Source organism: Cetorhinus maximus, chromosome 11 (genome assembly GCF_964194155.1).
Source record: "Cetorhinus maximus chromosome 11, sCetMax3.hap1.1, whole genome shotgun sequence".
In the NCBI taxonomy this organism is placed as follows: Eukaryota; Metazoa; Chordata; class Chondrichthyes; order Lamniformes; family Cetorhinidae; genus Cetorhinus; species Cetorhinus maximus.
The window spans coordinates 7,694,678-7,708,241 of NC_135889.1; the positions used below are offsets into that span (position 1 = coordinate 7,694,678).

At 51.2% G+C, this 13,564-nt stretch overlaps 1 protein-coding gene across 6 annotated transcripts in view; it reads right to left on the reverse strand.

The window, feature by feature from the left end:
- Positions 1 to 13,564, reverse strand: part of nbeal1 (neurobeachin-like 1) — a 272,851-nt gene that overhangs the window by 138,883 nt on the left and 120,404 nt on the right. For all 6 annotated transcript variants that reach the window (XM_078551460.1, XM_078551459.1, XM_078551456.1 and 3 more), the window contains exon 7: positions 3,520 to 3,605. In XM_078551460.1, the coding sequence (XP_078407586.1) occupies positions 3,520 to 3,605 (86 nt within the window). The remainder of the gene's footprint in view (positions 1 to 3,519; positions 3,606 to 13,564) is intronic.

A 13,564-nucleotide genomic window follows, 5' to 3' on the forward strand; every position in this document is an offset into this window, starting at 1 on the left:
TCTCTCTCCCCGCCAGCAGTCACTCTCTCTCTCTCTCTCTCCCCGTCAGCAGTCACTCTCTCTCTCTCTCTCCCCGTCAGCAGTCACTCTCTCTCTCTCTCTCCCCGTCAGCAGTCACTCTCTCTCTCTCTCTCCCCGTCAGCAGTCACTCTCTCTCTCTCCCCGTCAGCAGTCACTCACTCTCTCTCTCTCTCTCCCGCCAGCAGTCACTCTCTCTCTCTCCCCGCCAGCAGTCACTCTCTCTCTCTCTCTCTCTCCCCGCCAGCAGTCACTCTCTCTCTCTCCCCGCCAGCAGTCACTCTCTCTCTCTCCCCGCCAGCAGTCACTCTCTCTCTCTCTCTCCCCGCCAGCAGTCACTCTCTCTCTCTCCCCGCCAGCAGTCACTCTCTCTCTCTCCCCGCCAGCAGTCACTCTCTCTCTCTCTCTCTCCCCGCCAGCAGTCACTCTCTCTCTCTCCCCGCCAGCAGTCACTCTCTCTCTCTCTCTCCCCGCCAGCAGTCACTCTCTCTCTCTCCCCCGCCAGCAGTCACTCTCTCTCTCTCTCTCTCCCCGCCAGCAGTCACTCTCTCTCTCTCTCCCCCCGTCAGCAGTCACTCTCTCTCTCTCTCCCCCGTCAGCAGTCACTCTCTCTCTCTCCCCGCCAGCAGTCACTCTCTCTCTCTCTCCCCGCCAGCAGTCACTCTCTCTCTCTCTCCCCGCCAGCAGTCACTCTCTCTCTCTCTCCCCGCCAGCAGTCACTCTCTCTCTCTCTCTCCCCGCCAGCAGTCACTCTCTCTCTCTCTCCCCGCCAGCAGTCACTCTCTCTCTCCCCGCCAGCAGCCACTCTCTCTCTCTCTCTCCCCGCCAGCAGTCACTCTCTCTCTCTCCCCGCCAGCAGCCACTCTCTCTCTCTCTCTCCCCGCCAGCAGTCACTCTCTCTCTCCCCGCCAGCAGCCGCTCTCTCTCTCTCTCTCCCGCCAGCAGTCACTCTCTCTCTCTCTCTCCCCGCCAGCAGTCACTCTCTCTCTCTCTCTCTCCCCTCCAGCAGTCACTCTCTCTCTCTCTCTCTCCCCGCCAGCAGTCACTCTCTCTCTCTCTCTCCCCCACCAGCAGTCACTCTCTCTCTCTCTCTCCCCGCCAGCAGTCACTCTCTCTCTCTCTCTCCCCGCCAGCAGTCACTCTCTCTCTCTCTCCCCGCCAGCAGTCACTCTCTCTCTCCTCCGCCAGCAGTCACTCTCTCTCTCTCTCTCCTCCGCCAGCAGTCACTCTCTCTCTCTCCTCCGCCAGCAGTCACTCTCTCTCTCTCTCTCTCCTCCGCCAGCAGTCACTCTCTCTCTCTCCCCGTCAGCAGTCACTCTCTCTCTCTCCCCCGCCAGCAGTCACTCTCTCTCTCTCTCTCCCCGCCAGCAGTCACTCTCTCTCTCTCCCCCGCCAGCAGTCACTCTCTCTCTCTCTCTCCCCGTCAGCAGTCACTCTCTCTCTCTCCCCGCCAGCAGTCACTCTCTCTCTCTCTCTCTCCTCCGCCAGCAGTCACTCTCTCTCTCTCCCCGTCAGCAGTCACTCTCTCTCTCTCCCCCGCCAGCAGTCACTCTCTCTCTCTCTCTCCCCGCCAGCAGTCACTCTCTCTCTCTCCCCCGCCAGCAGTCACTCTCTCTCTCTCTCTCTCCTCCGCCAGCAGTCACTCTCTCTCTCTCTCCTCCGCCAGCAGTCACTCTCTCTCTCTCCCCGTCAGCAGTCACTCTCTCTCTCTCGCGCCACCAGCAGTCACTCTCTCTCTCTCCCCGTCAGCAGTCACTCTCTCTCTCTCCCGCCAGCAACCACTCTCTCTCTGCCCAGCCAGCAGCCGCTCTCTCTCCTGCCAGCAGCCACTCTCTCTGGCCCCCTCCAGCAGCCACTCTCTCTGGCCCCCTCCAGCAGCCACCCTCTCCATCTCCCTCTCTCCTGCCAGCAGCCACTCTCTCTGGCCCCCTCCAGCAGCCACTCTCTCCATCTCCCTCTCTCCTGCCAGCAGCCTCTCTCTCTCTCCCCGCCAGCAGTCACTCTCTCTCTCTCCCCGCCAGCAGTCACTCTCTCTCTCTCTCTCCCCGCCAGCAGTCACTCTCTCTCTCTCCCCCGCCAGCAGTCACTCTCTCTCTCTCTCTCTCCCCGCCAGCAGTCACTCTCTCTCTCTCTCCCCCCGTCAGCAGTCACTCTCTCTCTCTCTCCCCCCGTCAGCAGTCACTCTCTCTCTCTCCCCGCCAGCAGTCACTCTCTCTCTCTCTCCCCGCCAGCAGTCACTCTCTCTCTCTCTCCCCGCCAGCAGTCACTCTCTCTCTCTCTCCCCGCCAGCAGTCACTCTCTCTCTCTCTCTCCCCGCCAGCAGTCACTCTCTCTCTCCCCGCCAGCAGCCACTCTCTCTCTCTCTCTCCCCGCCAGCAGTCACTCTCTCTCTCTCCCCGCCAGCAGCCACTCTCTCTCTCTCTCTCCCCGCCAGCAGTCACTCTCTCTCTCTCTCTCCCCGCCAGCAGTCACTCTCTCTCTCTCCTCCGCCAGCAGTCACTCTCTCTCTCTCTCTCCTCCGCCAGCAGTCACTCTCTCTCTCTCCTCCGCCAGCAGTCACTCTCTCTCTCTCTCTCTCCTCCGCCAGCAGTCACTCTCTCTCTCTCCCCGTCAGCAGTCACTCTCTCTCTCTCCCCCGCCAGCAGTCACTCTCTCTCTCTCTCTCCCCGCCAGCAGTCACTCTCTCTCTCTCCTCCGCCAGCAGTCACTCTCTCTCTCTCTCTCCCCGTCAGCAGTCACTCTCTCTCTCTCTCTCCTCCGCCAGCAGTCACTCTCTCTCTCTCTCTCCTCCGCCAGCAGTCACTCTCTCTCTCTCCCCGCCAGCAGTCACTCTCTCTCTCTCCCCGTCAGCAGTCACTCTCTCTCTCTCGCGCCACCAGCAGTCACTCTCTCTCTCTCCCCGTCAGCAGTCACTCTCTCTCTCTCCCGCCAGCAACCACTCTCTCTCTGCCCAGCCAGCAGCCGCTCTCTCTCCTGCCAGCAGCCACTCTCTCTGGCCCCCTCCAGCAGCCACTCTCTCTGGCCCCCTCCAGCAGCCACCCTCTCCATCTCCCTCTCTCCTGCCAGCAGCCACTCTCTCTGGCCCCCTCCAGCAGCCACTCTCTCCATCTCCCTCTCTCCTGCCAGCAGCCTCTCTCTCTCTCCTCCGCCAGCAGCCACTCTCTCTCTACCCCTCCAGCAGCCACTCTCTCTCTCACCAGCAGCCACTCTCTCTCCCACTGCCAGCAGCCACTCTCTCTCTCTCTCTCCTCCACCAACAGCCACTCTCTCCCGTCTCCAGCAGCCACTCAACTCTCCCCTCCGCCAGCAGCCACTCTCTTTCCTCCAGCCGCCAGCATCCACTCTCTCTCTCAACCTGAAATGTTAAATCTATTCTCCTGCCACAGATGCTGTTTGGTCCCCATGTCCGTTTCTTTCATATACATCTGAAATAAATTGTGTGTGTTTAACAGTGAAGTTAACTCCTTTATGCAGCTTGGCTTGTTTCCACCCTTGTCTCACCTGTCCTCCTGCAACAATAGCCCCAAAGAGGTGAATAAGGCAGCACTTCAGACTCTCCTTCAGATGCTCGCTCTCTTGAAAACATTCTGAGAAAGGGAAGAAATAGCACATTGGTCACTTAAAAGGCAGCATACATTGCTGAAATTGAGAGAGAACGTGGTTTGCTGAAAGCCCATTATAAACTTCACACACAGGTCATAAAGTTGCATGGAGTAAGAATCAGTGGACTCTGACTGTTAATCACCCTAGGTAACTTCTGTAACACTTCACTTGCTTGGATGGCAATGTCATTGTTGAGATTGTTTACATCTTCAGATAACATTTTTTTTTTTTGCAAAAATATACTTTATTCATAAAATATCTTCAATCACATTCCAAACCATTTCAAAAACACCATTACAAGGGTACAATCCAGGTTAAACTTTTACAAAATGTATCACCAGGTGCATCAGTACAAACAATATTACAATCATTTACAGCCTTTCATTTTGAGCTGTACAGCCCGAGGGGCTCTAAACAGTTCCCAGTCTCTCGGTGCGCTGTGGCAGAAAGGTCTTAGACAGCGACCCTTCCCCATTGCGCCTTTGCGGCAGCTGCCCCAAGCTTTAGTGCGTCCCTCAGCACGGAGTCCTGGACTTTGGATTGTGCCAGTCCGCAACACTCGGTCGGGGACAACTCTTTGTGCTGGAAGACCAACAAGTTTCGGGCAGACCAAAGAGCGTCTTTCACCGAGCTGACGATCCTCCAGCTGCAGTTGATGTTTGTCTCGGTGTGTGTCCCTGGGAACAGCCCGTAGAGCACAGAGTCCTGTGTCACAGAACTGCTCGGGATGAACCTCGACAGCAACCACTGCATCTCTCTCCAGACTTTCTTTGCAAAGGCACAATCCACAAGGAGGTGAACAACGGTCTCTTCCCCACCACAGCCACCTCGAGGGCAACGTGCAGAGGGGGTGAGACTCCTGGCGTGTAGGAAGGATCTGACGGGGAGGGCCTCTCTCACCACCAGCCAAGCCACGTCTTGGTGCTTGTTGGAAAGTTCTGGCGATGAGGCATTCTGCCAAATGACTTTGACAGTCTGCTCGGGGAACCATCCCACAGGGTCCACCCTCTCCTTTTCCCTCAGGGCCTCTAGGACGTTACGTGCTGACCACTGCCTGATGGACTTGTGGTCAAAGGTGTTTTTCTGCATAAATTTTTCCACCAGGGACAGGTGGTACGGCACGGTCCAACTACTTGGAGCGTTCCACGGCAGCGTGGCCAGACCCATCCTTCGCAACACCGGGGACAGGTAGAACCTCAGCACGTAGTGACACTTGGTGTTTGCGTACTGAGGGTCTACGCACCGCTTGATGCAGCCACACACAAAGGTGGCCATCAGTATGAGGGCGATGTTGGGCACGTTTTTTCCCCCTTTATCTAGAGGCTTGTACATCGCGTCCCTGCGGACACGATCCATTTTCGACCTCCAGATAAAGCGGAAGGTGGCTCGAGTGATCGCCATCGTGCAGGAGTCTGGAATGGGCCAGACCTGCGCCACGTACAGCAACAGCGAGAGTGCCTCACACCTGATGACCAGGTTCTTACCCGCAATGGAGAGGGAGCGTCGCTCCCACATGCCCAGTTTCCTTTTCACCATAGACACTCGCTCCTTCCAGTTTCTAACGCATGCCCTGGTCCCTCCAAACCATATCCCCAGCACCTTCAGGCCGTCAGCCCTGACAGTGAAGGGGACAAAGGATCGGTCAGCCCAGTTCCCAAAGAACATGGCCTCGCTCTTCCCACGATTTACCTTAGCTCCCGAGGCCAGTTCAAACTGGTCGCAGATGTGGATCAGTCTGCGCACCGACAGCGGATCCGAGCAGAAGACGGCGACGTCGTCCATGTACAGGGAGGCTTTTACCTGAGTGCCTCCACTGCCTGGGATCGTCACTCCTCTTATGCCCGGATCCTTCCTGATGGACTCGGCAAAGGGTTCTATGCAACACACGAAAAGAACAGGCGAGAGAGGACAGCCCTGCCTGACTCCAGATTTAATCGGAAAGCTATCTGTTTCCCACCCATTGATTGAGACTGCGCTACTGATGTTAGTGTAAAGCAGTTGGATCCAATTTCGAATTCCCTCCCCAAACCCCATTTTGGAGAGCACATCCACCATGTAGGTGTGCGATATTCTGTCAAAGGCCTTCTCCTGATCCAAGCTGATGAGGCAGGTATCCACACCCCTGTCCTGTACATAGGCAATCGTATCCCTGAGCAGCGCGAGGCTGTCAGAGATCTTCCTGCCTGGCACAGTGCAGGTCTGGTCAGGGTGAATCACCAATTTCAGAGCGGATTTGACCCGATTGGCGATGACCTTGGACAGAACCTTATAGTCCACATTCAACAGTGAAATGGGTCGCCAATTTCTAATTTCCTCCCTTCCCCCCTTGTGCTTGTAGATGAGGGTGATGATGCCTTTCCTCATGGATTCTGACATGCTGCCGGCCAGGAGCATACTCTCGTACACCCCTAGCAGGTCTGGGCCGATCAAGTCCCACAGAGCCGAATACAACTCCGCCGGCAAGCCGTCGCTTCCGGGAGTTTTACTCTTCTCGAAGGACTCAAGGGCCTTAGTCAGTTCATCAGGAGTTAGCGGTTTGTCCAGGCTCTCCCGCGTACTGTCGTCTAAGACCTCCGTGATAGAGGACAGGAAGGACTGGGAGGCCGTGCTGTCCGTGGGCTTCACGTCATACAATCGGGCATAAAAGGATTTGCTGATCCTCAAAATGTCGGACCGTGATGACTTTACTGAGCCGTCTTCTTCCTTCAGGCTGCTGATCACAGAGCTCTCTCTGTGTACCTTTTGGAAGAAGAAACGTGAGCACGTCTCATCCTGCTCCACGGAGCAGACTCTGGAACGGAAGATGATCTTGGAGGCCTCTGAGGCAAAGTGCGAGGCTTGCTGGCTCTTCACCTCTTGGAGCTCCTCCTTGACATCGACCCCCATCGACTGCAGCCGGAGCAGATTCTGCATCTTTTTCTGGAGTCGGGACATTTCCCTCTGTTCCTTTCTAGCTTTCTGGGTGCCTTTGAGGATGAAAAACCTCTTGATGTTTCACTTGATCGCTTCCCACCAGTGTGTCAGGGACTCAAAGAGGGGTTTCACGGTTCTCCAACCTTTGTAATCCCTCTTGAGCTCCTCAATGTTCTCTGGGGTCAGCAGTTGCACATTTAGCTTCCATGCCCCCCTGCCCACCCTCAGGTCCTTCTCCAAGTGGCAGTCCGCCAGTAGGAGGCAGTGGTCAGAGAAGAACACCGGCTTGACATCGGTGGATCTGACTGTGAATGCACGGGACACAAACAGGAAGTCTATCCTGGAACGAATGGATCCGTCTGGCCGCGACCAGGTGTATCTACGCTGCGCTCCGTCTGCAGGGTTGCTGAAGACGTCGTGCAGCTTGGCATCCTTAACTGTTTCCATCAGGGATCTGGACGTAGCGTCCAACCTGCTGTCGGCCCTGTTGGATCGTCCAGCCGCATCGATGATGCAGTTGAAGTCACCGCCCAGAATGACCGGCCTGGAGGTCGCCAGCAGCAGTGGGAGCTGCTGAAAAACCTCCAGCCGCTCAGCCCCTTGTGCCGGGCCATACACGTTAATTAACCGGAGTGCAGCGTTCTTGTACATTACGTCTGCTACGAGGAGTCGCCCGCCCACCACCTCCTTAACCTCGGAGACGGTGAAGTTGCCTCCCCGCAGCAGAATACCCAGGCCGGAGGAACGAGAGTCATTTCCGCCCGACCAGATCGATGGCCCATGGGACCACCATCGTGACCATTGCCTGTAGGAGCTGAGGTGCGGTATCGCATACTCCTGCAGAAACAGCAGGTCAGCTTTGACCTTGGCTAGGTAGTCCAAGATTGCAACACATCGCGTAGTAGATTTAATGCTACGCACATTTATGGATACAATCTTTAAACCCATTTTAAAGCATTTATTCTCCTACCAAACCCACTGTCTCTGAGAGTGCCAGACCTTTAGTCTGCTCCTTCATACCCGTAGTGAGCTCAAATTCCTTCACTTTGGATGGGCTGAGGTAGATCTCCTTGGCAGTGTTCTGCTCAGGTGGCATCTGGGGGTTCACGTAGAGAGCGGGTTTTGAGATGACCTTTGCTGGAGAAGCTTCTCCAAAACTCACCCCCTCTGGGGTGTTGCTGTTCCCGGCTTCCTGGAGCTGGGGTGCGATGATTACCTCACTGCTCCCAGATTCCAGGGGCTGTGGTGCACTGGCCTCCTCAGGTTGCAGGCAAAGTTGGGGTGCGCTGGTCTCCTTGTTGTCTCCAATGTTCTGGAGCTCGGGTGTCTCGTCCTCCAACGCCCTGGAGCTTTGCCGCCTCTTCTGTCGGTGCCGCCCTGCCACTTCTTCATCCGAAGAGCTGCTGCCCTTGTCATCCATGTCGGATGGGAGACGCCTCTTGCCGCTTTTCTGGGAAATGGCTTTGCTTCTTCTTCGCTCCTTCTTCCTTTTGGTGTTCTTCACCGTCCGCCACTCCCCCTGCTGCTTTTCCACTGCTGCCTCCTCCTCCATTGATTCGCTGTCCTGAGGACTGGGTGGTTCAGGGGGTAGTGCTGTTGATTGGCTCTCTGTTGCCTCAATCTCTTTCTCCACCTTGTCTCTCTCTGTGACCTCCTTTGTCCCGTTGAGCTCCCTGGGGGCCTTGGTGGTTGGAGTGACACGAAACATTTCTTCTGCTTCCCCCTCGTTGGCTTTGGCTGCCTGTGCGTAAATACGGCAGCGTTTGGGGCAGGTCCTGTAGAGGTGACCTGCCTCGCCACACAGGTTGCAGCACTTGGCCTGTTTGCAGTCTTTTGTCTGGTGCCCTTCTTGTTTGCAGATCTTGCAGAGGGAGGCGCTGCAGTTGGCCGCCACATGACCAGCCTTGCCGCATGAGCGACAATGCTTGGGTTGCCCAGCGTAGACCAGGTAGCCACGGTTTCCCCCGATAGCGAAACTGGAAGGAGGGTGGAAAATGGCTCCCTTACCATCGGTCTTTAGCGTGACCTTAAACAGGCGTTTGCCTGTCCAGATCCCCAACTCGTCTCGAATCTCGGTGCCGCTCCCCACCTTATCGAAGTACCTGGTGAGGAAGGTGACCACGTCGGCGACAGGGACGAAGGGGTTGTACACATGCACCATCACCACACGTTCCCGTTGCAACGGCAGAGAAAAGTGCGGCTCCGCCGTCAGGATCTTCATCTCCGGCAGGTCTCTCTTCTCCTCGAACACCCTCAGGAGCTGGACGCAGTCTGCCACCCGCTTGAACGTCACGTCGAGAAAACCAGCTTTGGGGAAGTCCTGCAGGGATACGATCTCCGGAGCTTCGAAGCCGCACGCCTTCAACAGGATCCTCCTGGCGAAGAAGACCCGATCCATAGGTGATCCTCCTTCGCTGTCGTTCACCGTGACTCGGACGGTGATAGGTAACCCATGGTATGGATTTCGATTGGTTATAGCCTTTCCATCCCGACCTTGCCTTGGCAGGATCATGGTGTCGCCCCTGCAACACTTGATCTTAGCCAAAAGGCCGTTTCACAGTCATCCAAGAATTTATTCATATAAAGAATGTAAGGGACATATACTTTCAAATATATTTCAATCGATTCAGTCACATGAGGTGAGTCAGGCCTCTCTCCAATGGGTGTTTGGATTCCATTTCAAATTCTAAAAGCGATTCTGGATTTCCCAAGTAGACTAGCGAGCAAATGTAAATGGAAACTAACGCTTTGCTGCGGCAACCAGCTTCTAATTGAAGTAAGCAGAGTGTACCCCAGACACAAAAAATATTAGTGATAACAAAGGAGTTCTACGTCCTAAAACATTCAGACAAAAAGCAAGGAAGTGAGGCAAAAATCAAGTAAGATTGCCTTGCACTTGCTTAGCGCCTTTCACGAGCTTGTCACATTGCGCTTTACAGCCAATTCAGTATTTTTGCAGCAACTCACCACAAGGTTCCTTCGATAGCACCTTCCAAACCTGTGAACTCTGCCACCTAGAAAGTGATGCATGGGAATGCCACTGCCTGCAAGTTCTCCTCAAGCCACACCATCCTGATTTGGAAATATATCTCTGTTCCTTCATTGTCACTGGGTCAAAGTTCTGGAACTCCCTCACTAACAGCATTGTGGGTGTACCTACACCACAGGGACTGTAGCGGTTGAAGGCAGCTCACCCACCACCTTCTCAAGGGCAATTAGGGATGGGCAATAAATGTTGGCCCAGCCAATGACACTCACATCCTATGCATGAATTAAAAAAACATAGTGGTTGCTGTAATGTAGAAATCGCAGCAGCCAATATGCTCACAGTGAGCTCCCACAAACAGCAATGAGATAATGACCAGATAATCTGTTTCGCATGATGCTGGTTCAGGAATAAATATTGACCAAGATACGGGGGGAACTTCCAAGCTCTTCTTCAAATGGTGTCATGGGATCTTTTATGTCCAGCTAAGAGGATAGGCAGGGCACTGGTTTAATGCCTGATCCATAAAAAGTAAGTGTTGAGCAAAGCAACACCAGAACACTGGCTTGGAATCTGAAATCAGAGGAATCGCATGTGTTTTAACCCAAATAGCTGCCTTTCTGAGTGTTGAGAGAAGCATTCCTCAGAACGGGTTCTCACTTCCTCTGAATTATCACTGTCAAGGAAACATTAAGTTATACCACAACTCAGTAGGTTAATCTCTGCTGATTGATAAGGTTGGATTGATAAATTGGAAGCAACCAACCAATCAGACTTTCCCTTCATAAACATGGGATATGCTTCAGTTGTTTAGTTAACACTCCAGATTCCAGATTCAACAGAATGATATTAGGTCTTAAAAAGGTAGAGGGTAGGCTGCGTAAACTTTGCTTGTATATTCCCAAGTTTATATCTTTGAGAGGTGATTTAATTGAGGTGTCTAAAATGATAAAGATATTCAACAGGGGAGAAACGGAGGAGCAATTTCCTCTGGTGAGATAATCCAGAACAAGAGGGTAAAATCTTAAAATTAGTGCTCAGCCATTCAAGAGAGAAACCAAGAAACACTGTTTCATGCAAAGGGTAGTGAAAATCTGGAATCCTCTCCCCTAAAAGCTATGGCTGCTGAGGGTCAACTGAAATTTTAAAGAGATTGATAGATTTTTGTTATGCAAGAGTATCAAGGGATAAACTGGAGGTCATGTAGCTATCATCTATGATCAAATTGAATGAGGAAACAGACTGAGGAGCTATTGCCTATACTGCACACAGAAAAGTCAGTCAGCATGTAAAAACTGTAACTTCAGGTATGCTCAGGATAAATCCATACATCTAATTCAACGGGGAACTAAGATAAGATGGATGTATATCTGGAGAAGATGAATTTCATAGGCAGAACACACTGAAATATAGGGAAGCAGGGTGACAGCCTTAAACACTAAACAAGACTGAGACAACAATAATAAGCTCAAAAAAACTTTCACAAATTCATAGTGGAATGGATCTTTCTATGAAACACAAATCTTGTACAAAAGTTTTGTTCCGATCAAAAGTTTCATAATTTAATTTTGCTTACAGAACATTGATGTTATAATCTTGGCATACAATGTACACAGTGCATACAGTGTGACTTGGATTGTAGGAAGTCCTGAAGACTGACTCCAGAGAACAGCAGTGATGTCTTCACATCCTTCCTAAAGTACGGCGCCCAGGATTGGACACAATACAAACATACGAACGAGGAGGAGTAGGCTCCTCGAGCCTGCTCTGCCATTCAATATGATCATGGCTGATTGGAACCCCACATTTCAGCCTACCCCCGATAACCTTTCACCCCCTTGTTAATCAAGAATCTATCTAGCTCTGCCTTAAAAATATTCAAAGACTCTGCTTCCACCACCTTTTGAGGAAGAGAGTTCCAAAGACTCATTACCCTCAGAGAAAAAAAACTTCTCCTCATCTGTCTTAAATGAGGCCCCTTATTTTTAAACAGTGACTCCTAGTGCCAGATTCTCCCACAAGAGGAAACATCTTCTCCACATCCACCTGTCATGACCTCTCAGGATCTTAAAGGTTTCAGTCGTCACCTCTTACTCTTCTAAACTCCAGCGGATACAAGCCTAACCGTACCAACCTATCCTCGTTGGACACCCACCCATTCCTGGTATTAGTCTATTAAATCTTCTCTGAACTGCTTCCAATGCATTTACATCTTTCCTTAAACAAGGAGACCAGTACTATACAGAATACTCCAGATGTGGTCTCACCAGTGCCCTGTACAACTGAAGCATAACTTTTGTAATCAATTCCACTCACAATAAATGATAACATTCTATTAGTTTTCCTAATAACTTGCTGTACCTGCATACTAGCCTTTTGTGATTCATGGGCTAGGACACCCAGATCCCTCAGTCTCAGAGCTCTGCAATCTCTCACCATTTAAATAATAAGCTTCTTTATCATTCTTCATGCCAAAATGAACAATTTCCCATCTGCCCACATGATACTCCATTTGCCAGATCTTAGCCCACTTACTTAACCTATCTATGTCCCTTTGTAGCCTCTTTATGTCCTCTACACAATTTACTTTCCTACCTATCTTTGCGTCGTCAGCAAATTTAGCAACCATTCCTTCGGTCCCTTCATCCAAGTCATTTATATAAATTGTAAAAAGTTGAGGCCCCAGCACTGATCCCTGTGGCACATCACTTGTCACATCCTGTCAAATAGGAAAAGACCCATTTATGCCTTCTGTTTCCTGTTAGCTAGCCAATCTTCTATCCATGCCAATATGTTAGCCCCTACACTATGAGCTTTTATTTTCCGCAATAACTTTTGATGTGGCACTTTATGAAATGCTTTCAGGAAATCTAAGTACAGTAAATCCACCAGTTCCCCTTTATCCACAGCACATGTGACTCCTTCAAAGAACTCCAATAAATTAGTTAAACGTGATTTCTCTTTCACAAAACCATGTTGACTCTGCCTGATTGCCTTGAATTTTTCTAACTGCCCTGCTATAACGTCTTTAATAATAGCTTCTAACATTTTCCCTATGACTGATGTTAGGCTAACTGACCTGTAGTTTCCTGCTTTCTACTTCCCTCCCTTTTTAAGTTAAAGAGTTACATACTCTAGTTGAGGTCGAACCAGTGTTTAATAAAGGTTCATCATAGGTTGATTGCTTTTGTACTTTATGCCTCTATTTATAAAGCGCACGATTCCTTAACCATTTTCAGATACTTTCTCAACCTGCCCTGCCACCTTCAACCCTTTGTGCACATACATCCCCTTTAGAATGGCACCTTTTATTTAACATTGCCTCTCTTCACTCTTCCTACCAAAATGTATCACTTCACAATTCTCAGCATTAAATTTCATCTGCCACTTGTCCGTCCATTCTCCCAGTTTATGTCTATGTCCTCTTGAAGTCTATCGCAATCCTCCTCCAGTTCACAATATTTCTGCGTTTTGTCTCATCTGCAAATTTTGAAATTGTGCCCTGTGTACTGAAGTCTAGGTAATTAATATGTATCAAGAAAAGCAGTGGTCCTAGTACCAACCTTTACGGAACCCCACTGTATGACCCTCCAGTCCAAAAAACAACAGCTCACCATTACACTCTATTTTGCGTCATTCAGCCGATTTCATATCCATGCCTCTATCCCCTTTATTCCATGGGCTTCAACTTTGCTGGCAAGCCTATTATGTGGCACTTTATCAAACGTCTTGTGGAAGTGCATGTTCACAACATTAACCCCATCACCCTGATGAACCCTCTCGGTTACCTCATCAAAAAGAATCAAGTTAGTTAAACACAATTTACTTTTAACAAATCCATGCTGGCTTTCCTTAATTAATCCACACTTGTCCAAGTGACTCTTAATTTTGTCCCAGATTATCAATTACGTGCTCAGATCTCCGGACTGAGGCTGAAAGCAAAGAGCTTTGTGCATGAGAAACACAATTGTTACCAAGACCAGGGAGTTTATCTCAAAGTGGAGCTTACAGTATGCTAGTCACCATTTCAGTTACAACAAACAA